Here is a 27,373-nt window from a genome sequence, read left to right on the forward strand (position 1 = left end):
GTTTGCATTAACTCTCACAGAACGATTTCCCCTGCCCACCATGACCACCTTTTTTTGTTTCTTTGGTTGTTTAACAAGAGCTGGGTCTGAAAAATTGAACTGAGCTAATGTATTAGCATTCAGACAGTGGTGTAGCATGGGTTGCCAGTGCCCGGGGCAAAGCAAATATCCTTGGCACTGCTCGCCAATAGGCTGGAATGAAGGGGCAATAGTTTAGTGGCCTATCCAAGTGGTAGCCACAGAGCTCTGCAAGTGTCAAGCACAGCAGAAAGCGGGAAGGTGGATTAGTTTGGAGCAGGTATCTTTCTAAAGCCTTTGCAGAGGACAATCTAGCAACCAACTGCTCCTCTGTCTACCCATGTGGACATGGGAGATTTTCTGTGTGATGGGGAGGGTGCACAACTATTATTGTTTTTATTACTACTACTTTCTTCCTTTTTCATTTGAAATTTTGTGCCCTTAAGAATTTTGCGCCCAGGGCAACTGCCCTTGTAACTCCGCTCATGCTACACTACTGCACTCAGAGCCAAACCAATCTTTTGCAGAGAATGGACCATGAAGATCCAAGGACTACTTGTGGTGGCAGCGGTCTGGATCTGCTACCCAAGGCAATGGCTTCATCCTGCCTTATGGGTGGGCCAGCCATGCTACACTGTCTGGCAGAGGCTCTCCATGAGTCCTTTCCCCCAGTCTTACCAGGAGATGCTGGGGGTTGAACTTGGACCCTTCTACCACTTACTTACTTCATGGTTCCAAGGACCATGGCAAATTCCTTATTCACAGAGCTGGCCCAAGACATTTTGCTGCCTAAGGAGGAGCAGAAAGAGCACTCCCCACATCTCGTCAAGGTGTATAGTACCCAAGGCCAGCCAAGTTATTTTACAAGGCAGGAAATTCCAGAATTGCCTCTCCCACTTCCCCAGCAGTAAAAACATAATAATGATATGTTAGATAACTATCTGCTTGCTGTCTTTCCGTGGCACCCCAAATTCATAGCTGGAGGTGGCTCCATCTAATGGAAAGGATATCTAAAGATTCTCTGTGCAGGAGGGACTTTGTCCCAGATTTTATCTTGCAAAAGTGCCCTGAGATCTTTTGATGAAGGGTGATATATACCATATTTTTCGCTCTATAAGACTCACCAAACCACAAGATGCACCTAGTTTTGGGAGGAGGAAAACAAGAAAAAAAATTTTGAATCTCAGAAGCCAGAACAGCAAGAGGGATCGCTGCGCAGTGAAAGCAGCAATCCCTCTTGCTGTTCTGGCTTCTGGGATAGCTGCGCAGCTTGCGTTCACTCCATAAGACGCACACACATTTCCCCTTACTTTTTAGGAGGGAAAAAGTGAGTCTTATAGAGCAAAAAATACGGTAAATCATCATCATCATCATCATCATCATCATCATCATCATCATCGGGCTGGTCCTGCTTATTCCCTAACTCATGTCTAACAATCATCAAATTACCATGCTGTAGCAGAATACAATGGTGCCCCACAAGACGAATGCCTCGCAAGACGAAAAACCCGCTAGACAAAAGGGTTTTCCGTTTTGGAGGCGCTTCGCAAAACGTATTTCCCTATGGGCTTGCTTCGCAAGACGAAATGTCTTGTGAGTTTTTCCGACTCCCCCCCCCCCTTTTTCTAAGGCGCTAAGCCGCTTATCCGCTTATCCCATAAGCCGCTAAAAGCCGCTAAGCCGCTAATAGCGCTAATCCAGTAAGCCGTCAATGGGCTTGCTTCACAAGACGAGAAAACCGCTAGACGAAGAGAATCGCGGAACGGATTCTTTTTGTCTTGTGAGGCACCACTGTACAACGCTACCTGAACCAAGGAAAGGAAGTTGGATGGAACTGAAATGCCCCAGTCAGAATTGCCTTAGGGTGACTCATTCCCAGTCTCTGACCAGTCACCAAATCTGGGGGCAGGAAGGAATTTTCGCCCAGATCAGACTACTGCCGACCTTCCATATAGCCCCTTCCCTGCGCTACCTGTGGCACATGGCTTCCAGGTTTGTATCATCTTCAACTGTTTGTTCTGCAAATGCCTTTCTGCAGCAGCAGCATCTCAGTTTGTGGCACACTGAGGGCCAAACTTGCCCCAAGGTTCAATGCACCTATGCATTTAACATGCTTGTTTGTAAAGGGCTAAGGGCAGACGACTGTCCAGAATAGGAAATTTAACCCCCTCCCCTTTCCCAACCCCTGGGGTAAATAACTCTTCTAACGCTAGAATTTGCTTTGAGGGAAATTATCTGTTGACATCTACAGCACAAATGCTAGCTTCCGTGAGGGTTTGTCCTCAGTGGCTCAGCAGGGGAAGAAAGGGTTAAACTCTCCCTCCATGCCTGCTATGATATTACCAATCTCTCCCCAGCTGATGCTATTGGCATTTCTGTTTTTTAAAGAAGCTCTGCACATTGACAGGAAAAAACATATATCGAACAATGTGTCTAATTTGGCCCTGAGATCTATAGCCTGGATTTTTCCAGCTATTAAATAAACAGCTGTCCAGCTCTTACATTTTCCCTGTTGCACCTGAGTAGCAGAAACTTCCCATCCTGCCTTGCCACTCAGATCTACTTACAGCCTCTATAAAGCTCATAATTAAAAGGAAAGCTTTAAGCTGGTTATAATGAGATGCTGGCATAAACAGGAGGAAGGCATGAATAACATTGCCTTTGATGCTGAAAGCCATGAAAGTTGCAAGGAGCCATTTTCTTTGTGTTGTCTCATCACAAGATTAATTTCGGCTATCTTATTTCACATCTGTACTGAGGCATCTAATCATAGCCTGCATTTTTATTAAGGCTTGATCAGGGCCTGTATTTTAAAATGAGCTTAAAGATTTTCAAATGTTCATGCCAGGCAGAAGACCAGCTGGCTAAGAACCTTGGCAAGATGTTTATTCTCCTGGACAAGGGGGCCCCCTGATTTATAGCAGAAAACAATTCTCAAAGTCAAAGGGAATTACAGGCTGACAGCCAAGGTTACACTGACCCTACATATTACAGAAGATATAAGAAGGCTGAGAAAACATAATTAAGAGTTGATAAATAGTAAAATAAAACCATGTGCCTCCCATTAAACTTGAGCCATATTTTCCTAAGGTTGAAAGGTCAAGAGCAGTGAAAAAGGCAACTGGCTTGGCTGGAGAAGAGAGGTTTCCTTTCTATTTTATTTTGAGGCTGTAAAATGTTCCTTCCTTTTTTACTTTGAAAAGGTTTATTCTTCTAAAAGGCTATCTATGTTATGTATTAAATATATTGGCTTAAATGTAATTATGCAAAGGAATTAGAAGCTAAGAAATGTTAAATCCTTATGCTAGATTCTTATTTCATATAGTTGGAAGAGATCACAGGGGCCATCAGCCACCAGCCCAGCCCCCCTGCCAAGCAGGAAACATCAGTAGAGCACACATATGGTTGTCAGGCCTTTGTTTAAAAGACCTTCAAGAGAAGGAGATCTTTCAATGATGATGTGAACTCAAGATCCTTGACATCTGTTTAAGATAAAAATTTAAGATTAAACCATTTGTTTTGGAGGGCAATAGGGCGAGGTGAGCTGGTAATTAAGGTTCCTTGTTGAGACACATGTAAGATATATTACTACTTATTTGTCATTTATAGATAGAAGAATATATATCTTTTTGATTCCCATAAAAGGGCAAGAGAAATGGGTGTATCTTTTGTGATTGGTTCTAGCAAACAGCCAATAGGAATTTCAACCAGGCTGATTGGACAGAGGCAGCCACAGGAGGAGCAAGGGGGCTGGATTAAGGAAATATAAGTGCTGGCCAGAATGGCAGGAGGCCAGGCCAGAGCTTGGTAACCATATACCACTGTGCCTCTCATTTATTTGTCTGACAAATAAATTATTATTTTAATTTCTCTATTGCTGCGTTGAATATTTCATTCCAGCTAAGCGTTAACCACAAGCAGGGTGCTACAGTACCTCAGGCTTTATTAAGCTACACGGAGACTTCTCGGGCCTGTAGCCAGAAATTTTGCGAAAAACATGGGGCGGTGGCTAATGATAGATCAGGAACGAGGAGAATCAATGCAAAGCAGCCTTGAACACAGGTAGCCTAATATATTAAAGTGATTTACTATCAATAGAATAAGCCATACATTTACCAGCAGGAGCAGATTGACATATTACTTAGTAATTGGGTAGAAATGGGACCTGCATGTTTCCTCTCAAACCTCTATCAGTAAAGCTGGTAGAGACTTCATGGTGTTGACCCCACACACTGAACGTTCTCTGAATACTAGCAGAATGGTGCTTTCTCAAACAGTGGTTCTTGGGCCTACTTTTAGCCAGGCCTTGGTGCCACAGCCTGCCCTCTGCCTCCTCACTTGCCTGCCATCCCCCCTAGCTATGCCATCGCCAGGGGTGCCAACTCCTGGGGGCCAAGTCCATTTTGGGGGTTGGTTCTGCCCCACAATGTCCCAAAAGCGTGGAGGTGAAGCACAGAGCCAAGCACGGCACAGCTCCAGTGGTCATCTACTTCTTCTCCTGCTGCTGCTCCTGCAGACAGGAAGGTGGGTTGAAGCAGCTTCCTGCCAGTGACAGCGTCAGGAAGAGGACGAGGATGGGCCACCAGCCATTGAAGCTGTGTGGCCACTGCATTCAGCTTCTCCCTCCGGCTCCTCCTGTCATCACGTGTGCATCACATCAGGACACTGCACATATCTGACATCACACGTGCAACGTTGGCCCCTCCAATCGCCCTCACAAGCTGGCACCTCTGGCCATCGCCTATTGGTTAGACAGCTGCCAGCACCACCAACTCCTTGCATGCTGAGTAAAGATTCCTGGGAGATTCTCGCTCAGTTCAGAAACTACCTGTGTCAGATAGTAGGATATTCCGCAGCTTAAGCACCACCGCTAAGATAGGAAGGGCTGCCATATTTCAAAAAGTGAAAATCTAAGAAATTCTGGACGTATGGCAATCCTAACAACCTCACATTCCCCCTGCTGTACTTCAGAAGCCAGAACAACAACCAACTGGGCTTCAAATGCCAAAAAAGAAACAAACACAGGGAAGTTCAGACAGAAGGAGGTTGTCCTTGAGATATCCTGGTCTCAGGCCATATGGGCAGTAAACATTGAGACCAGGACTTTGAACTGGGCCTGGGAACAAAGGAGAAGCCTACAGAACCCTTCCTCAGTTGGTGCCCTCCTGCTGTTTTGGACTACAACTCCCATAAGGCCTTAGCATTGGTCATGCTGGCTAAGGCTGATGGGAGTTGTAGTTCAAAATACCTGGAGGGCACCAGATTGGGGCAGGTTTCACCAGATAAATAAGGCTTCTGCCTTGCAGATTTAAGCTAGTTACAGTACACCATCAGAACCAAGGCCACTCACCTTTGTAATGTCCATGTAATCTTTCAGGCCTTTTGTCATACACCAGTATCGCCACACATTCAGAGCATACAGAGTTGCTTTTGTCGTATTTGGGCTCACCGCACTGATGCAAAAGTACTTCAAGTCATCATCAAAATTGAAGATGGGGAATTTATTGAGCTTTGTTGAATAGGCTGAAAAACAAAGAGGAAGGGAAATGCAAAGTAAATTTGTCTTGCTTCTATAATAATATGTCTACTGAGAGCTGTTGTGCCAAGAATGTAAGGCATATTAAGAAAATGAAGATGCAATCCAGCTCCTACTGAAGTCTTTAAAACAAAATAAAAACAACTCCTATTCCTTTTAAAGGGGCAGGATTGCAGCCCCCATGAGCCAACACAGGGAAATCTCACTTCAGCCATTAAACACACATTTATTATTGAAGCTTTCGGCTCAGGGAAGTGTTTTCAGCACAGCTCATATTGAGATTGTCTCAGTGGTCTCAGCGATGAAAAATATTAAGCACTATAAATTTTGTAGGTGAAAAAATACACGTGACCTTTTTGCATTGAGAAAAGATCTAAGGAAGACCCTTACTTACTGCTGCCAGGAGGGGGAGAACTCTATTAAGATAATGAATGTGTAGGCTATTTATGCTCAGCATTATAACCGATTTTGTTTCTGCATCCCTATATGTAGTTTTTTCACATTCTGCTAGAAAATCTATATGGTAATGCACTCAGAGATCATGCACTTCAAATGCTCTGGTGTGGGAAGTGACTGACCAAGCTGCCCTGAAGTCACAGAGGAGAACCATGGGCTTCTTGCTCTCCTTGGCAGAGCTGCTCAGATCTGGAAAAAAGAAAACTTGACTTGGGGCGTGTGTGTGCACACTCCAGATGACCCGTTTACTGAGCATTCATCTTGATTTGCTTGCACAAAACACACACAGAGCTTAGACTATGTCCAGTAATATTAATACTGATATTTGTGTTGCAGTTATGAAACTATGAGCATTCCTCCTAATTTGTTTGCAATGCATTTATTCGTCTTCTTGTTAATCATTTGCCTGCCCCATCGCTTTCCAAACCGCAAAAAAGTCTGGTGCATTTTGTTGTTGCTTGCTTGCTTCTTAAGTGGATCTGAGATACAGAGCACTTTAATTCACTTAAATTGCACAAACCTAAATTTCAGACCCTCCATGTGTCCCTGTTTTCCAGGGATAGTCCCGGATTTGCAGAAGCCATCCTGATTTCTTATTTGATCCTGGAATGTCCTGCTTTTCCTTAGGATGTCCCTATTTTCATTGGATGAATGTTGGAGTAACTATATAACCTTTAGAAGACATCTGAAGGTTTTTTTTTTTAATGTTTCATGTTTTATTATGTTTTTATATGTGTTGGAAGCCACCCAGAGTGGCTGGGGCAACCAATATTGGGGGAGCTGGGCCCCCTGATTCAAAATGTGGCTCCGGTGCTTCAGCTCTAACTTGTGGTAAGTTAGACAGTGTTGCAAATAAGAGGATAGGGACCCCTCTTGCCCCCCCCCCCCATAATTTGAGTACTGGCAGACATACAGTCTTCTGTTGTTTTCACATTCAGCTGAGTGGACAATGAAGACCAGTGCTTTTTTTTTCTTTTAAAAAAATGTTTAGGGGTACTCTCATTTTCTTACTCATATTGAAATACTGCCTCTCAATGAGGCCAAACTTAGATTCACAATAAGTTTAGGGGTGTGCGTACCCTTGCGTCCCCCCAGGAAAAAAAGCACTGCCTAAGATTCACTACCACAGATCCTTGGACACTGGACTGCAGCTGTTATGAGAAAGCCAGAATAGCAAATGTGCAGTGATGTTGCAATGTGTATATATGCTGAAAGATAACTCACGAATTGGGAAAGGGCTCTTAATAACTCTTATGAAAGAGCAGTATCTTTTTATCACTGCACTGTAATTTTATTGCATATGCTATACTTTCAAATATGCTTTATACTGTTATGAGTTAGTGGGGGCCCAGGCCACCATAATCTCCAGACCCAACAAGTGTCAGGATTTAATTAAGACTTAGGGTGCTAAACTGTGTGCCCGACACTTTTAATCCTTGGGTCTACAAGAGTCACAAGCTAATTAAGCCAGGCTAGTCTCCTGTGTTGTGGCAATTGGCTTCGTTACATATCCAGAGCATTTTTGTGTCATTTTCCTTATTGTGAAAAATTTGATCCTTTGGGGAAACAGATTCGTTCCATAAGTGCTACCAGTTGATTGTAAACACACAAACTTAGAATCATAGAATTGTAGAGTTGGAAGGGGCCACAAGAGTACGGTAATCTATTCCATGGATAGGCAAACTAAGGCCCAGGGGCCGGATCCAGCCCAATTGCCTTCTGAATCCGGCCTGCGGACAGTCTGGGAATCAGTTTGTTTTTACATGAGCAGAATGTGTTCTTTTATTTAAAGTGAATCTCTAGGTTATTTGTGGGGCCTGCCTGATGTTTTTACATGAGTAGAGTATGTGCTTTTATTTAAAATGCATCTCTGGGTTATTTGTAGGGCATAGGAATTCATTCATATTTTCCCCAAAAATATAGTCTGGCCCCCCACAAGGCCTGAGGGACAGCGGACCAGCCCCCTGCTGAAAAAGTTTGCTGACCCCTGATCTAGTCCGACCCCCCTGCAACAAAAGTATCTCAACACGTGCCCCCCCATCCAATTCTAAACCATATCAAACCCTGTTTTGTTTTGCATAAGTGCTAGCAGTTTTATTCCTGGTATGTGATTGAATCCCACCCAAAAGTAGCTACAGTTTGGAGGTGCCCTTAAAGTCTTCCTCTGTTTACCAGTCCCAGTAATAAATAAATAAAACTGCATCACAGCAAGCGTAAGAATATATCACAGATTAAAATGCTTTCCCCCCGAGTAGCTAAAGCACTGGCAGTGATTTGCATGGGGCTCAGATCTACAGTGGTTCATGGTACATGAAAAAACGAGAAAGAGCGCTGTACTCAACAACAGGAACATAACTCAATTAAGAGCATAATAGAATTAGTGGTTGTTCATAAGGTTATATCAGGCCAAATACAGAAACTGACTTAATTTAAAAAATGAATTTCTGATCTGATTTCATGTGAAAATGCTGTAGAAACTTGCATTTGTTTTCTGTTTTCAAAGTATTCCTCCCAGTGTGCTACAAAGCAGCTCCTATTAATGTTACTATCTGTAATTATAATATTAATATGTGCAATAACAAACAGGGGAGAAAGAAACAGGGGTGAGAAAATCATTAGTTCTTCTTTATTAAAACCCCACACGCCTTTCCAGGGAAAGCAGCCAAGTTTCATTTGTTCTTGGCAAGAATTATAAAGCAAAACAAGGGTTCCTTTCCAACTGCAGTGAGAGTTTTGCTCTGGTCTGCATCACGAGAGTCACTCCCTTGATCGTATCTGAAGAGGCAGCGTGCCAGAGCTTGAGCTACTTTGAGGTGAATTAAAATGAAGTCATTTGAAGACAGGGTGGCTCTGAAACTTCCATAACAAGAGTCGGCGGAAGAATACTGGAAGAAGTTTAAAGACTATTTACAGAAATATTGCAAAATTAATGAATGTTAGAACGATGTTGGACAGAAATTAAGGGGTTTCCAGCTGTAATGCTTAAGAGATATGAAAAATAAGGTTTAGAAATAAGTAAAAACTAAATGGTGAGGATTTGCTGAACTAACAATTTGAATTGGAATACAAGAAAGGGAGGTATGAGGAGGTCTGGAAAATAAGTTAAAAGAAAATAAGTAATGGAAATTCTATGTGTTTTTAATTATTTTTGTATTTTTATATTTTTGTATTTATGTTATTTTTTCTTTTTTTATTTCACATTGTATTATTTTTGGAAAACTTTAATAAATATTCTACAGAAAAAAAGAAGAAAAAAAAGAAACTTCCATAACAGCAGGAGAAGTAGTGGGTTAGTTTTAACGACTGGAATGTCGTCATAGTTTATGGCTGATGCGTGTACCATCTCTATACCACTTAAGAACACTGAGTACACTTTCAGTGGCTGCTCTGTACTCAGATTATCAGATTTTTATTCCACCTTTCCCATAAAGAGCTTAGAATAGCACATAGGGCCTCTAGGCCTTTTACCTTCATAAAAAAAAACAGTCCTTGTGAGCCTGAGAGAAAATCATGGGGTGGCTATTACCCAATAGGTTTTGTAGATGATGGGGGACTTGAACTTAGTTCTCCCTGGGGTCAGTCTAACACTAACCACAACACCACACTGGCTTTCACGTGAGGCATTTCATGCTCTTACAGCAAGGATGGAGAATCCATGGCTCTCCAGATGTTGTTGGACTCCAATTCCTATCAGTCCAATCCAAAGGTCAGGGGTGATGGGAGATGTAGTCCAGCAATATCTGGAGTTTGCATTTCTTAGTGTAGATCTGATGTGTAGAGATCTTTACTATTCTGATTAATACAGGAGGATTCAGGAAGCTACTGGAAGTTTTTCTCCTCTGTGTGAAAGAAGGTTCTTGTTTTGGTTATTCCTTCTGAGAAGCTGAGTACAGCTGCTTTAAACTGCTTCTGTTATCTCTTCTGCAAGGTCATGCTGACTATAAAAGGAGGCCAGAAGGAGCCTCTCTGTTGTCTCTCTTGTTCTGGTCTGGTGTTCTGTATATAGTATGCTTAGTGTTAAGGTTTTGGACATATTATAAGTTCTTGTAAGTTTGTTAAGTCTGCTGCAACTGGATTTCTATGGACTGTGCCAATCCTGAATGTATTGTATTTGTGACCATTATGCTTATTTGCCTTCAGCACCAGTAAAAGCTCTGCTGGATGAAATTGCCTCTGTTGTATTTTTTGGGAACCGTGCAATGTGTTTAAGTTCTTCCTCCACATGTATGACAAGGTTCCCCATCCCTGACACAAAAGCCCAAGCTATTTGATAGGTCAGAATAAGAGTAGGGTGGATAGAGAGCTGGAAAACCAAGCCTAATACTCAAACCATGATGCTGCCCTGAGAAACTGGGAAACCATGAAGAAAGGAACTCAACGGCTAAGTCCCTGATGGGTGCAGTTTTCTTGGTGACTAGGACATAGCCAACTTGGCAATAAGACCTGGATGTCACTGATGCTGGAGGAAGGGGCTAGAAGTAACAACGTAAGACCAGCCTGCAGGATCAGGCCAAAGGCCCACCTAGTCCAGTATCCTATACGCACAGTGGCCAACCAGGGCCTGCAACTGGTACTTAAAGACACGTAGCCTCAGATACCGGGCTTTGCCACAAGTAGCTGCAAGGACCCCATTCCTGGGTTGAAGAATGAACACTCCAGGGATAGTTCCAGGTGTGGCAGCCTTGGCTTAGCCCTGCACGCAGCCCATATTTACTGGTCCATGTCTTATGAAAGGCCACATGGCAGTGCCCATCACATAGCTGTTTCATCACATGCTAATGGACTTTGCACAAATTCCACCCTGCCCATATCACCAGCATGCTAATCTGGTTGTACGAGTGGCTTTTTCTTTTTAAAACCAAAAGAAAATATTTGTTTTGATGTGTTTAGGTTTAGGATCATGGTGCTGAGAGCTTCTTTCTGAAAGCAATCCACTGAGATGGCCAATTAATTCTGTGTTAGCTACACATGCCATTAGCCGCAGTATTCTATCTGTGCCTAGGTAGGGTGGCATGTTAACTTAATGAACTGTTTTCTGCAAAGCCGGCTGCCTTCTTTAATCACAGGGAAAGAATTTGCCCGTGGTTTTGAAGCACGCTGTAGACACAACACAGGCAAAGGGAAAGACTCCTGTTGGAGCCTCCATATGATTTGTATTTTGCCTGTCTGCCTTGCCTTAGGCCTGCAGACTTGGATCTGTGATGTTATTGCATTTGCAGCCCTTCTTTCTTCCAGAGAACTCAAGAGTGGTGTTTTGTCCTCCCAGCCCAAAACATGAGAGAGATGGACTACCCTTGGTTATCCAGTAAGGGTCATAGATGACCCTTCATGGATTTGATCCTGGGTTTTCCATGTGCAAAACTAGGCCTGTACAACCTGTAAACCTATTGTCATGATGGCCTGGGGGTCTGGGTAGCCAAAGGTCCTTAGCAGCTTTCTATTGTGCTTCTGATGTGCTTTAAAGTTAGGAAGCCATGAGCCTCAGAGGGGAGTTGTTGCTGTTACTGATTTGATGGCATCCTTGTCCCTACACTGTTCAGCCTCAGGACTAGGGAAGGAAGTCAGAAATAGCTGGTGTTAGCTGGCCTTTATCACCAGTGGGACACTTAGCAGACTTAAGCGGGCAACATGACAGAGGCATATACTGTTACGCACTGTGTGGAGAAAATGGAGAGGGTGTTTCTCTCCCTCTCTCATAATAATAATAATAATAATAACAACTCGAGGACCAACTGAGGGGAGAGAGAGTTTCTGCTGATCATAAGACAATGCTTTTTCCACCTGCCTTGCCCCACCCCCAAGCCTTGGGAGTCTTTCCTGCAGAGGCAGCTGGGAAGACAGAAGAGGAGTTCAGGGATATGTCCTTGGTTTTCAATTTGAATCTTTAACATGGTTTTGTATGTTTTGTGGTATTTTATGCATTGTGATTTGCTGATATTTTTTATTGATTATAGATTAGTAATTCTTTGTTGTAACTGATAAGTTACAACTGATAAGTTTAATGATTATTTGCTGGTGTTTAATTTTACTGTTTACTATTGGGTTCTAATGGATTTATTGAATATTGCCTTATCTGATATAAGTTGTTTATTTTAAAGTTTTATATTGGATCATATTGTATTAATGTTTGGTGTTTTATTATTTTTATGTGTGTTGGAAGCCACCCAGAGTGGCTGGGGAAACCCAGCCAGATGGGAGGGGCATAAATAATAAAATATTGTTACTAAGTTATTGTTGGCAAGATTCAGGACAGGCGAAAGGAAGTACTTCTTTGCACGGTGCATAAACTATGGAATAAAATGTGGTCTTCCGCATCTATGCGAGCCCAAATTATAGGGAAGAAGAGTGCGATACAAATTAGATAAAGAGCAGAACCTTCTGAGCATTACTCTACTCACACATATTTTAAAATGATAAAATGCCCCTCAACAGTTGTCAACACTGTACATCCAATGAAATTAACCTTTCAAAAAGTCATTTATGAAACTTTTTAATACAATCATGGGCAGTAAACAATGACATTAAATGTTTCCCCCCACTAAAACATCAGAATTGGCCATTGTAAAATACAAGCTCTCACCTAAAAAAAAAAAAAAATCAAATTAAAACACTACATTTTTCTTTTGAGAATCATATAATTGCCTGCATAAATGAATCATAGCATAGCAGAATCATAGCACTGTAGAGTTGGAAGGGACCCTGAGGATCATCTAGTCCAGCCCCCTGCAAGGCAGGAATATGCAGCTGGTCCATACAGGGATTGAACCTGCAACCTTGGTGTTATCAGCACCATGGTCTAACCAAATGAGTAATCTACTTTTTTTAAAAAAAAAACTTTCACTTTTTCTATGTATATAGCTCTTCCCTGTTTTCCTACTAAATTGCACACAATTTGCATGAGGATCTTAAGGGGTCACGGATATTTCTCAACCAATACAAGTTGAGGGAAGGGAGCTCGTTTGAATCCCCAGAGTGCCCCAAATTTCCTTCACCATGCAGATGTCCCTGTTTGCTATCAGATTTAACAGCAGGTGCCTTTTCTTTTGTAACAAATTTAGCATTTAGAGAGCTGAGCGTCACATGGGAACACTGTGGATTGGGAGCACATAACATCACATTTGAAGTGGCTGTATGTGTCTTTCTTTCACCATATGCATTGCATGCACGCTGGAGCACCGTAGCTGAATTGCAACTTCCGACCTTCAACGTGTCATGGTGAATCTCCAAAATATGGCAAATAATGGCATTCACATATGAATTTGACAGCCCCAGATAAATGTTGGCATTGTTCGAAACCAGCTGTTCCCTAGCTGCAACACACAGAACTGACCACAACACTGATCAGAGTTGAGTCTCCATGCCACATCCAATTCTGCTCTGCTGTCTAGGTGGCCACTGAGAGTCACGTGGAATCTCACAAGTTGCTTTGTGGTCTTGATACATTGCATTATGGCTGGGGTTGAATAGTTCACTGTAGCTGTCTGATTTCAGTAGCATCCCTGTGGTAAGATGTAACATGCATTTCAGGTCTCAGGGCATACATACGCCCGGCAAGAGGGCTCCAGCATCCTCTCAGAGCCTTGGCACCTTCTTCCCAAAGCCCGGAAAGTTTCTGCCTGGCTTAGGGAGGGGGGCATGATGCTCATGCTCATGACATCAAGATGTTGGAATGTGTCTCCTCCCCACCCTGCAATCTGGTGTCTCTGGCCCCAACTGTTCTCCTACAGAAAAATTCACTGCAGACCACTGATGTTTTAAGGTTTATCTTATGCTCCTTCCACCTTCCAGATTGCAAAAGGAGCTGAAAATAAACCCGGGTCAATGGGAAGCAAATTCAGTTTTGCAGATTTGTGACCTGCTAAATTGAATGCCACTCAGCTTCAGAATTTCTCTAGCACATAGGAAGCTACCTTAGACAAAAGTCAAACTGTTTGGCCACCTGGCCCATTCTTACCGTATTTTTCGCTCTATGGGACGCACTTTTCCCCCTCCAAAAATTAAGGGGAAATGTGTGTGCGTCCTATGGAGCGAATGCAGGCTCCTTGGCTTCAGCGATAGCAACGCGAAGCCTCCAAAGCGTAGAGGGAAAGCTCCCCCCGCGTTCCGGAGGCTTTGCGTTGCTCCGGGGGCTTCTGGCAGCTATCCGCAAGTCTTCGGAGCGCAGCAGGAGTTCCCGCTGCGCTCCGAACACTTGCAGATAGCCACCTGAAGCCTGGAGAGTGAGAGGGGTCGGTGAACACTGATCCCTCTTGCTCTCCAGGCTTCGCTTCGCTGGAGAGGCAATGCACAGTTTTCCCTCTCTGTGCAGCGCCCCTTCAGTGAAGCGGGAGGAGAAATGGAAGGGGCTCCATTTCTCCTGCTGCTTCACTGAAGGGGCACTAAGTAGAGGGGGGGAATATTTTTTTTCCTGTTCTCCCCCTCCTATGGTCTGGTGCATCCTATAGAGCGAAAAATACGGTATATAAAGGAAGGGCCATAGCTCAGACATAGAGCATCTGCTTTGCATTCAGAAGGTCCCAGGTTCAATCCTCGGCAACTGCAAGCAGGGACAGGAGACACCCTGGCCTGAAACCCTTGCAAGCTGCTGCCTGTCAATGTAGACAATACTGAGCTAGATGAACCACTGGTCTGACTCTGTACTGGGCTGATTGCCTTGCTCTGTGGACTCCCCTACAGAACCAGGACAACCTACCCAAATCAATCATCAGATAGGACAGAGTAAAGTCAAAGAAACAATTCATTATGTCAGAACTGAAATATTTATTTTAAAAGTCTTCCCTAACCTGGTGCAGGACGCCGGTGGCGCTGTGGTCTAAACCACAGAGCCTAGGGCTTGCCGATCAGAAGGTTGGCGGTTTGAATCCCCGCGACGGGGTGAGCTCCCATTGCTCGGTCCCAGCTCCTGCCAACCTAGCAGTTTGAAAGCACATCAAAGTGCAAGTAGATAAATAGGTACCACTCCGGTGGGAAGGTAAATGGCGTTTCCGTGCGCTGCTCTGGTTCGCCAGAAGCGGCTTAGTCATGCTGGCCACATGGCCCGGAAGCTGTACGCCGGCACCCTTGGCCAATAAAGCGAGATGAGCACCTCAACCCCAGAGTCGTCTGCAACTGGACCTAATGGTCAGGGGTCCCTTTACCCTTTTTTAACCTGGTGCACCCCAGTCATTGGCGTCCCAAGTTCTGTCAACCCCAGCCAGCATTGCCAATTGTCTGGGGTAGCAGGGAGCTGTAATCTAGAACACTCAGGGGGCCCTTCCCTTCTTCTCAAGGTTCAAGTTGTCTTGATATCCCTTTTATTTTATTGGAAGGGATAGACCAGTGGGCTTATACCACCAAGTCACCATATAAGTATGCAGGTCTTCAGGACAGAGTACAACAATTGCTGTTTCTGCATCTCATATAAGGTGCTGTTGTGTTACTTTTGCAATGTTTATTTGCACCACAGTTTTTGTACTGTGTTTGCACAGTAGTGTTGCACAAAACGTTTGAGCAGCACAGAACTGACTAGGAAAGGGACATTTCAGGGACCTCCATTGAATCTATCCTAAAGCCATACTAATGATCAGCCACCTAGCGTCTTATAATCAGATTGCAATTGGCATGGACCACGGTGAGACAAAGTGGACCTTCTGTGCTTTGCCATCATTGCATTGTCACAGATACATATTTCCATTAAAAGGGGGGGGGGGAGAGAGAAGAAAATTATTGAATTAAAATAGGCTTGTGCAATTTATCATATACCAGGTTGAATGCATCCCATCAGTCATGTATTGTGAGTTGCCACTTGTGTCTGATGGTAACTCCTCTAAAAGCATGCCAAGGAAGCTGGAGGTGATAGTGCTCAAAGCCAAACATGCGGAGGATCTGATTGCCAACCTACTTTAATCTCTTTCCTTGACAGCTGCTTTCCCCTAAGTATTAAAAGAGATAGGAGCAGGGGAAATTAGCCTCAAGAGAGAGAGAGAAGCAAATATGCTCCTTACGTTCTGCATATTTGACTGCCATTTGACAGTGGAGAAGCCTTCAGAATTCTCAACAGGCAGAGCTGATCTGCTCTCACACAGCAAGTGCAATGTGCCATTCATACATTCGTTTTAAAAGTATCTGGGGTGGGTTTTATTGGGGGGGTGCTTTTACCTATTTCTAAACTGTTTTCTGAAGATCATGGCCACTGGTCCCATCACCTCCTGGCAAATAGAAGGGGATGAAATGGAGGCAGTGAGAGATTTTACTTTCTTGGGCTCCATGATCACTGCAGATGGTGACAGCAGTCACAAAATTAAAAGACACCTGCTTCTTGGGAGAAAAGCAATGACAAACTAAACAGCATCTTAAAAATCAGAGACATCACCTTGCGAACAAAGGTTTGTATAGCTATGGTTTTCCCAGTAGTGATGTATGGAAGTGAGAGCTGGACCATAAAGAAGGCTGATCACCGAAGAACTGATGCTTTTGAATTATTGTGCTTGAGGAGACTCTTGAGAGTCCCATGGACTGCAAGATCAAACCTATCCACTCTTAAGGAAATCAGCCATGAGTGTTCACAGGAAAGCCAGATCGTGAAGCTGAGGCTCCAATCCTTTGGCCACCTCATGAGAAGAGAAGACTCCCTGGAAAAGACCCTGATGTTGGGAAAGATGGAGGGCACAAGGAGAAGGGGACAGCACAGGATGAGATGGTTGGACAGTGTTCTTGAAGCTACGAGCTTGAGTTTGACCAAACTGCGGGAGGCAGTGGAAGACAGGAGTGCCTGGCATGCTCTGGTCCATGGGGTGACGAAGAGTCAGACATAACTAAACGACTAAACAACAACAAAACTGTTTTCTGCTGTTTTTACTGCACATCACCCTGAGAAGCTTGTGACCAGGAGCTTTTGCACTTCATAAAACTCCCATTTTAGCAAATAACTCCTAGTGATTCCTGCATGAGCTGGATCAGCTTTTGGATGGAACAAAAATAAAAAAGAGTCATGCACATTGCAATTAGCTTTTTTAAAAAAATTAGAACAAGGTCATCACGAAAATAATAAAGTAATTTGCAAGTCTTTTGTCTGAAGGTATTGCTCTCCAAATTATAGCTTCACTACTGATTTATTATACAAATGATCGTTCTATTCCAGGAATAAAAGGTAAAGGTAAAGGGACCCCTGGATGGTTATATCCAGTCAAAGGCAACTATGGGATTGCGGCGCTCATCTCACTTTCAGGTTGAGGGAGCAGGTGTTTGTCCGCAGACAGCTTTTTGGGTCATGTGGCCAGCATGACTAAACCACTTCTGGCACAACGGGCCACCGTGACAGAAACCAGAGCGCATGGAAACACCATTTACCTTCCCGCCACAGTGGTACTTATTTATCTACTTGCACTGCCGTGCTTTCGAACTGCTAGGTTCGCAGGAGCAGGGATAGAGCAATGGGAGCTCACCCCGCTGCGGGGATTCAAACCGCCGACCTTCTGATAGGCAAGCCCAAGAGGCTCAGTGGTTTAGACCACAGCCTCCTTTACCTTACCTATTCCAGGAATATAGGAAATGGCCTTATACCAAAACAGACCATTAGCCCATCTAGGTTGGTAGTGTCTACACCAGGCATACCCAGACTCGGCCCTCCAGCTGTTTTGGGACTACAACTCCCATCATCCCTAGCTAACAGGACCAGTGGTCAGGGATGATGGGAATTGTAGTCCCAAAACAGCTGAAGGGCCAAGTTTGGGGGTGCCTGGTCTACACCAATGATGGGAAACCTATGTTCCTTTGGACTACAACTCTCATAATCCCTGACCATTGGACATGCTGCCTGGGGCTGATGGGAACTGGAATCCAACATCTGGAAGGCCACATGTTCCCCATTCCTGGGGATTGAACTTGGCGCCTTCTGAATGAAAAGCAGGTGCACTACTGTGGAGTTGTGGCTCTCCGTGAAGCTTACTAAATAATCAGATAAAGAATTCCACAAAATCATGTAACTAACCGGGATCCAGAGTTCCTCAGTTAGCAACTTCCTGTTTCACCAGCCAAGAATCCTTTGCCATCAAGCACCTAAACTTTTTTTTTTTTCACTTTTATGTTATTTAATTTAGGGGAAAGACCTCAACTGCTTATCTGGTTTCCATTTGCAAAACTGAGAGCTTGTTAGTGGCCAACTCGCTTGGTGAGATGACAGTCTTTAAATGATGTTGTAGACACTGTGAAGGGTTACAGCACCTCCCATAAAATACACTGCAACATTGTGGGGGAAGGGTTTACGAAAATTTATTAGGAACTATCTTGGTAAAGATAAAAGGTAGTCTTTCCCAGGGCCAAAGTTTCACTAAAACCTTAGACTGTGAATAGCTGAGAATTCTGTTATATCTTTAGCATCCCCCCTCACAGTTACAATAGATTTTTTTGGTTCCGTGGGAAAAAGAAATGATTGCTAAACCAGTTAAAGTCTGTCATCTTGATGCACCCTGGGAAGCCACGGTTTCCCCAACTGTATAATGAGAATCATAGTGACCCACCTAGGACATTTTAAAAGTGCGATTTAAATGATTTATAATAACAATATAAAGTTGGGCCCAAAATAACACATTAATTATTTGTTTGCCCTGGTCACAGACTGGATGTCTTAGAACAGCATGACTTGAAAATTTGGCACGATTTATCAACCACAACATATTATATTTTCCTTCTACAGAAGGCACTAGTATGAACTCCAGATTAAAAAATATATAAATAAAAAATAAAAAAGATACAAGTTGTAATGTCACACATAAAACTATTAACTTGCACAGCCCTCACAGTAAACTGTACCATTTCCCCCCATTTAACTACAATAAATGGTTATAGCAGCAATGGTTAACAATCCTACAAAGATCACAAATGCATTGATAAAACATGCATATTTAACAGGAACATCACTGAATTACACAATGCATAGAATTTTTTTATTTTTTGGCAAGACAGAGATTTATTTATTTTTTAGAAGCAAATTACTCCTCCCCTCCCCCCCCAAAAAAAAACTGCTTAAAAAGTTGACTTCAGTTGGAACAGGGAATTGGTTAGAAGAAAACAGGGACAACCAACTTCCATATTCCCAGCAGTCAAGGGAAGAGGGGAAGTATATTTTGCTGCACAAACTGATCTCTACACAAATGGGCAGGTTCTGTACTAAAGTTGATGACTTCTAACAATAAGAGTGCTACAAGTTAAGGGGCAATGTGCTCAAGCAAAGCTGGAGCATTATAAACTCCCAAAGAGAGATGCAACTAGTATGGAATGGCTCCTGTAACATGAAAACATTTTTTTTTATCCTTATGAGTGGAAATATGGGCATAGACTATATAATAGCCTTGGTGGCCAAATGAAAATGTAGACAGGGCTATTGCACCTTAAGCAGATTGTGATGCTGAAATCCCCTCTTCTACACAGCAATTAAAGGTGCAAAAGTCCTAGCTGCTCTTTCATCTGCCCCATACATCAGGCACAGACAAAGGGCTTCCAGATCTGCTTTTAGGCCCCACATGAATAGTTGGTTATTCTTGAGTTAGAAAACATCAGATGCATAGGGGCCAACTCCTATGGGCTGAGGTCCCTTCTCCCTCCCCCCATAAAATATTTGAGGGGCCTGTCCCCCCCTCAAAGTTGATGAGCATTGCCATTCAAATGGTGTGCATGTGCCATGTCTAATGATCAATTATGCATTCCTGCCCCCCATATTTTATTCAAGTTGCCCCCCGATCAGATGTTACTGCATGAGATTTAATATACTATAAAAAAATTCGCTCAATAGAAAATTGTTCTGTAACGAAACAATGCAAATTTCCTAAAATATGTGATGGGAGAATCAAATCACCAGGAGGATTAAATGTGGCATATAGATCAAAAGTCCCCCGGCCCCCCGCTACAGATTTCCTAGTGCTGAGTTGTATATAATGGAATATGGGGCCAGATCAGCTTTCCTCAATCTGGTGCCCTCTGTACACACTGGTAGTGTGGCAATCTGTAAGAATCACATACAGTTGTACCTTGGAAGTCAAATGGAATCCATTCTGGAAGTCCATTCGACTTCCAAAACATTTGGAAACCAAGGTGTGGCTTCCGATTGGCTGCAGGAGGTTCCTGCAGCCAATCGGAACCCGCATAACAAGCGTTGGACATTTGGGTTCCAAAGAGCATTTGCAAACCAGAACACTCGCTTCCGGGTTTGAGGCGTTCGGGAGCCAAAGCGTTCGAGTCGCAAGGCATTCAACTTCCCAGGTATGACTGTATTGTAAAGGTAGCCAGTGTATTGGGAAGATGCTTCCAGACTACAACTCTGATCATCCTTGGTCATTGGCCATGCTGGCTGGTGATGATGCAATCTGGGAGTCCCAAAACCATATGGAGGGCCCCACATTGGCTACCCTTGATATACTGTACGGCAGGTAAACCCTGCTGCTGGGGAACAACTGTGCTTGAGCCTTGAAAAAGAAAGCCCAGTTCTCTCCAGATCTAGCCAGGACAAAGACTCCAAAAAGCATGTGTGTTTATTATGGAGCATCACACAACAAGTGTGCTTGGAACTTAGAGGGGCAGGGAGGTCTCTCTGTTTTCATGTTGATTCCCTAGAAAAATCCCCCCCATTAAAACAACAACAAAATGAGGTTTGCGACTGTACTCTCAGCTTTTCATGGTTTCTGGGAGATGGGGGGGCATTGTTTTTGCTGTTATTGCTGTATTTTATCAAGGAAATACAAATGCTGGCCACAATTTAAGCAACCTTATAATTCTGTTTTGCATTGTGGCTGCTTGGTGTAGCATCTAGAGCTGATCTTTGACAGTATATATATATTTTAAAAATGACTTGTCACAAAAGTGCTAAAACACTGGTTTTCAGCTAGGGAAAGTTAAGATTGTTTGTTTGTGTAACAGTCTAGCTTTTTGCCATGACACTTGTTTTTGCATATGGATAAATATTATACTTTTTTTTTACGACCACTGTTATTTTCCACTTTGTTGATCATTATCATGTCTTCCCCACCCCACAAGCTGGCACAACTGAGACACAAGGAGCAAATGAAAAATAGAGGAAAAATGCTCCAGTAAGCTGCATCCCATTTTCTTTGTTCCTTCTCTCCCCCTTAAATCAGGCTGGAAAAGAACCATATTTGCTGGCAAGAAAGAAAATAGAAAATTATCCCTCTTCCTTCCACACACAATACTGAATTCATGTCATATTAACAGCAAACTTTCAAAAGACATGAAGCATCAAGGGGAATATACACTCATTATTTTTTAAAAAACCAAATATGTTTAGGTGCAAGTGATGCGTTTTGGACATGATTTAATTACAACATCTTCTGCACAAGCTCAAAGGCAATAAACAGGAGGTGCAGAAAAGCACTTTGGGGCACCAATATTGGGCACGGTGTCCCCAGTGCTCAGTTCCCACTTGTGAACCATGTTGTCTTCACAGAGGGTCTTCTCACGATATGGCTGTGTTACAACTGACTTAAGTGCGTAGTGTTGCTTGCTTCTGCCTAAAGACTATGGCCTGCCTTGTATATGCCTGAAAATTATTTCCCATTTTGAAAATCTACCATTATATTAGCACCCTATAAGTAGGTTTCACTCCCCCCCATATCAGCACTATAAATACTATATAAGTTATACTAAACTATTTCTATTCACGTCTTTGTAAAAAGAATATATATTTATATTTATATTTATATATTATTTGTTTTAATAAAGTGAATTAACACTGGGGAAAGGTGAGTCAGGAGGGTAGCCGTGTGGAATCACAACTGATGCGTGTCCCTGGGCACAGACCCACAGCTTCAAACACAACATGTTCCCATCTTGAGTCCTCTCAAGCCGTGTCTGAAGAAGAGTCATAAGATGCAGACACAATGAAGTTGCCAGAGCCAGAATGGTTCGCCATGGACTGAGCAGCCTGCTGGCTTAAGTTGTTGCAAATCAGAACCAGCTGGTTGCTTTGAGCTTCGGAGAGTGTGCTGCAGCTCTGGTACACGCTGAAGTTGGTCTTCCTACCAGGGATGTTCCCCTTCTCGCACATCGTCTTGACCATCTTGGCCAGCTTATTTTTACCTAGGGCTTGGCAATTGTACCAATGAAGTGCAGCTAGGTTAACAACTGGCTTGATGGACAAGTAGAAGGGAGCGTCCTCATACCGCATTGCAGGGGGGCGCCTTTGTGCGTACTCCTTGTAGTCTTGCACGGGGCAGGTCTGTGGAGCGTGTTGCGTTGCGTACACTCTGGAGTCCGTGCCCGTCCTCTTGGTTTTGGTGCTCCCATCGCCGCTGTCTTGACCCATCCATTCCAAATATTCCAGCCCTGTCTCTGTCACCCGAAGCCTAATGTCCCCCCATTTGAGGGTGGAGCCGTGGAAGCCGGTACAATGGCCAAACGCCTTGGTGTTGTTAAGCCAGACGAGGTTCAGCAGTCCCTCGGGGTTGTATCGGCTCAGTAGGCCTCTCTTGCGTAAGATAAGCTCATCTGCAAAGGTAAGCTTCATGGACTTGTGCGGCTTGTTGCCTTTCCCTTTGCACCTCAGCTCTATCTGCTTCTGCTTCAGGGCTTCTTGAGACCTCTTGAATTCCTTGTCCCTGGTAATGCTGTATCCGTATCGGTGCTCCTTGAGATACCTCTCCAGCCCACATTGGTAATTGGCCAAACTATTTGGCTCGTATTCTGAACCATCCTTCTGCCGGGCATCGACAAAGAACGATGCTAAGTAAGCATCCAGCTCTTTGCAAGGAATGATGTAGATCTCCCGGGTTTCTGAGGGATACTTAGAGATGAGAAACTCCCTGAAGTTTCGGAGGGCTGTCTGGGTACTGCGTATGGTTTTCTCATTTTGCTCTCTGCTCAGTTCTGCAGCTCTCTCATCTTGGTCTGGGAGAGGCAAAAGAAGAGATGGGAACGGAATGAGTTTAGGAGATAACGCTTTTTTCTCAAATTTAAATTTTTCTTTAAACAAAAGGGGGGAAATTAATGTTCACAAAGTTCGCAAGGGTATTACGTATTACATACCTGCCATGTTTGGAAAGCCAACTTCAGTTTCACAAATGATGTTATCAAGGATATGAAAAACTAAATAGTCACTGGCTCACATTTTTTGTGCAGGGAGATTTGTAATAGGCGTGGGGTGGAATATGAGATTTGAGTTGGTCTGCATTTTGAAAGAAGCTAGAAAATAGAAAAACTCTCCACTGTTCTGTGCAGACGCCCAATTAAGAAAGGTAACCCCCATTCTCAAACCATTTCATTTGTGAAACCAGAGGTTGCGCTGGTTCCAACAACAACACAAAACTAAAGCCACATTTAATACATCGAAAACACTTTTAATGAAATGCACTTTTCGGCGTGGTAAATCAGCTGTCTCTTTCAGCATAATACATATTTTTGCAATACAGTATGTTAACATACCCAGAGCAAAATGTTTTAATTGCAGTGCAGTTTGCTACAAGCGGCAAAAATATAGTGATACGTCTACAGCAGGGATGGAAAATCTGAAGCCCTCCAGATGCTACAGGGATCCAACTCCCAACATCCCTGACATTGACCATGCTAGTTGGAGCTGATGGGAGTCCAACAACATCTGGAAGGCCGCAGGTAGAGATGGGGGAGAAATCCATCTGAATTTACATTTAGAGGCAAACCTACCTAATTCACACTTCCTCCCCAAAAATGCACGAACTAAAACATAGCCATCCTTCAACATTCACAATTTTCCAAATTTTGCAGTGCAGTTCTCTAGCCAAATAATGTGTACAAAAATGTACAAGTGTGTATAAAAATGCATATATTGCTGAAAATAACTTATAAAATGCATCGTATCAGGCAAAAGTGCATTGCAAAAATATGAATCTTAAGCAAAAGTGCATGCAAAAAGATGTCTATTAGGAGAATGCACTAAAATGCTGATGAATTTTCATGAGGACTATCTATCATCTATCTACGTATCTATCTATCTATCTATCTATCTATCTATCATCTATCTATCTATCTATCTATCATCTATCTATCTATCTATCATCTATATCAAACTGATGTGGAAATGTGGATAACTGGATTTAAGTGAGAATCTGAAAATTGACCAGAATAGGAGAAGACCCAATCTGAAACAGACTGACATCATGTGACTTCAACATCATCACCTCTCCATACCTTTAGAAAGGAATAGTTTTGTTTTGATTGATTTCAGTCTCTTAAAATGTGACCTGGGTCTCCAAATAATAAAGAAGTTCCATGTCAGGCTCTTCCGGGTTTGGTCTGAATGCCAAGTGACCACCTTGCCTGCAGATGGCAAGAGCGACTGACTAGCGATAGTTTTCTTCTTTTCACTCAAGGCATTTTGTATAAATAAAATTGAGTGTAACATGGGGGGGGGAGAGAGAGAAGTTCCATGTCCTATACCTCCCAGAAAATCAGCTTCAGTGAAGCCAGGGGGCTGAAAAGTTTGGTCTTTCTGATGAGATTTCTAGCACATCCCTCAATCATGGTTCCTAGCCAAGTTAAAACCAGCAATAAGTAAAAACCATTATAAATGAGCATAGCTATTACTTCCAGCTTTTTTCAATAACATGTATCCCCTTCATTCTTCATATTTGCTTAAACATACATTCATCTGTCAGGAACCTTGACCCCAGATTAGGATCATAATTGGGATTTATAGAAGTAAATAATCCAAGCCAGCTCATATGTTTAATTCTCTTTTCATATAAATTGTTAACAGACTCCATTTCCTTTGATCATGATCTCTGTTCTTTAACATGCAAACCTTTGAGAGAATATGAGTTTTGGTGTGTGTTTGTTACTGTATTATAACTGTATGATGATTACACTGTGAAAGGGGTTTTCATTGATACTTTACTATTACTACTACTAAGACTGGGAACGCAGCACACAGGGAGCGGTTTTAACCTTATTAGCATGCCACTTTCATTGCACACACCCCCTCACAAAAAAACAAAAGAAGCTACTAAGGGTGCCAACTTGAATAAAAAAGGGGGGTAGATAAGCCCCACCCCACATAACTGATCACAAGAGGTGATGCACACACACCATTTAAGTAGCAATGCACATCAACGGGAGGGGGGCTCAAATATTTTATGGGGGAGGCAAAGGAACCTCAGCAGCCACTAGGAGCTGATAATAATAATAATAATAATAATAATAATAATAATAATAATAATAATTTTATTTATACCCTGCCCTCCCCAGCTGAAGCCGGGCTCATAGCAGCTAACAACAATAAAAGTAACGCAGTTTACATAAAATCACAATCAATTCATTGAAATGTATTCTAAAATCAATTCATTCTAAAATCAATTCATTCTAAAATCAATTCAAAATCAAATCAAATTAATGGCAACCATTAGGCTAGAGTTCTGTGAGGATTACCAAAGGAAGGGGTCAGACTATGCCAACGGAAGCTGCTGTTAGCTCTTGGTTGAAGATTCCACAATAAGGAGACAATTTTGATTAGGACTGCATCATGGGGGAAAGGTTAAAAACCCCTCCCCTGAAACAACAGTGCATTGTTGAAGGAAAGAGTGCAGGCTATATGTACAAAATGTGCACCTGTCACATGAAAAGTGGTGGCCCATTAGCTATTTCTCTGCTCTGTCTGATAAAGTCTCCAGTATGCTGGTCTAATCCCACACCAAAAGAACTTGGCCCAATAGAGGCTGCAAGAGGAGGAGGAGGAGGAGGAGGAGGAAGCAGTGTTTTGGAGTCTCCAGTCGTATGGGATGCAGGAGATGAGGTGCATCGTCTCTCCACCCCCATACAACTAAGAGATCAAGGAAGACCTATTTCAGCAATAACAAGGATCAAGAAACACCACTGGGTAGTGACTATGTGGCAACCATATACCTTCCTCCACCTCGCTCTGAGATATTCTTCATGTGCCAGTGAAGTGTGTGCACTGCAGATCAACTCCCACAAAGGTGATGTTATGAAAGAAGAAAGACCATTCTGACTTGCTCTTCAAGTGCCCTGGTTTCCCCAGCAAGAAAGAGGTGTGTGTGTGTGTGTGTGTGTGTGTGTGTGCAGCTGACTTCATGCTCATTGTGAAATGCTGACAGGCATACAACTTGCATGTCAGCTGTTTTGACACGACATCATATTTAATGTTGATCAGTGACAAGGACTAAATGTTTTCTAAAATGAAATTAGCCCATGCAAATGAATTATGATCAAGGGCTGTGACTAAATGGCTTGAGGAGTTTTATTGTCCTATTTTCAATGCAAAAAAGGCTCTCTGTATTATTATGTATCCATGTCCTCCCTCTTTCTGCTGTATGATTCCGTATCTGTTTGAAATATATATAAAATAATGTTTTCCAGGTTTTGGTTTGGTTTTAGATGCGGTAAAGGAAACCTGTATTGTCTCCAGTGCTCAGCAAAGGCACTGATTTGAATACAATATTGGGTGGTGCCCAGGTAAGCCCCACACCACATAATTAATCATATGATGTGGTGTACCCACACCATTTGAATGCAATGTCCATTAATTTTGGGGGGGACTGACCCTGACCCCCCTCAAATATTTTATTGGGGGTGAAGGGACCTCAGCCCCTAGGAATTGGCTCCTATGCTCTCCACCCCTTCACCTGCAGCTGACTGCCTTATCCCATATCACTTGGGAAGACAGGTGAACAAATGCCAGTGTACTGGAAGAAGCAGAGATCACTGGTGTCGAAGCAATGATTCTTCAACATCAACTTCATTGGACTGGTCATGTTGTTCGGATGCCTGATTACCGTCTTCCAAAGCAATACTCTGTTCCAAACTTGAGAATGGTAAGCGTTATGCCGGTGAGCAACAAAAGAGGTTTAAAGATGCTCTCGAGGCAAATCTTTTTTAAAAAATGTAGTTTAAACACCGACAACCGGGAATCACTAGTCTGTGAGCACTCCAATTGGAGAAGAGCCTTCACCAAAAGCGTTGTGAACTTTGAAGAAGCACAAACTCAGGACGAAAGGCGGAAACGAGCTAACAGGAAGGCACGTTTGGCAAACCCTCACTGTGATCAGTTCCTGCCCAGAAACCTATGTCCCCACTGTGGAAGGACGTGTGGATCCAGAACTGGCCTCCACAGTCACCTACATGAAGACTGTTAAGACCATATTCATGGAAGGCCGTCTTATTCAGCTATGAGTGGTCACCAAAGAAGAAGACACCCAGTGGAGGTAGGTAGGTAGGCCTGAAACTAGGTAGCCTCCATCCCAGTTTAGGAAACCTGAGTAAACAGAGTGGAGGAGCCATGGAGCCCATCAAAAGCCCCACCTAGAGTCTAGCTGGAACTAGGTCACACAAGGAGGGGGTGGGAGATAGTGATCTGTCAACAAAACAATGCAGGTGACATTGCCAATGTCT

At 43.1% G+C, this 27,373-nt stretch overlaps 1 protein-coding gene across 8 annotated transcripts in view; it reads right to left on the reverse strand.

Moving 5' to 3' along the window:
- The window catches only part of KIAA1958, a 73,097-nt gene that overhangs the window by 13,326 nt on the left and 32,398 nt on the right, over positions 1 to 27,373 (reverse strand). For 4 of the 8 annotated variants that reach the window (XM_079959362.1, XM_079959363.1, XM_079959360.1 and 1 more), the window contains exon 3: positions 5,369 to 5,541. In XM_079959362.1, coding sequence (XP_079815488.1) covers positions 5,369 to 5,541 — 173 coding nt within the window. Of the gene's footprint in view, positions 1 to 5,368; positions 5,542 to 18,625; positions 22,883 to 27,373 lie in introns of those variants that run through there. The other 4 variants (XM_079959358.1, XM_079959357.1, XM_079959359.1 and 1 more) reach the window with 2 other exon arrangements.

Source organism: Podarcis cretensis, assembly GCF_951804945.1.
Source record: "Podarcis cretensis genome assembly, chromosome: 17".
NCBI lineage: Eukaryota > Metazoa > Chordata > Lepidosauria > Squamata > Lacertidae > Podarcis > Podarcis cretensis.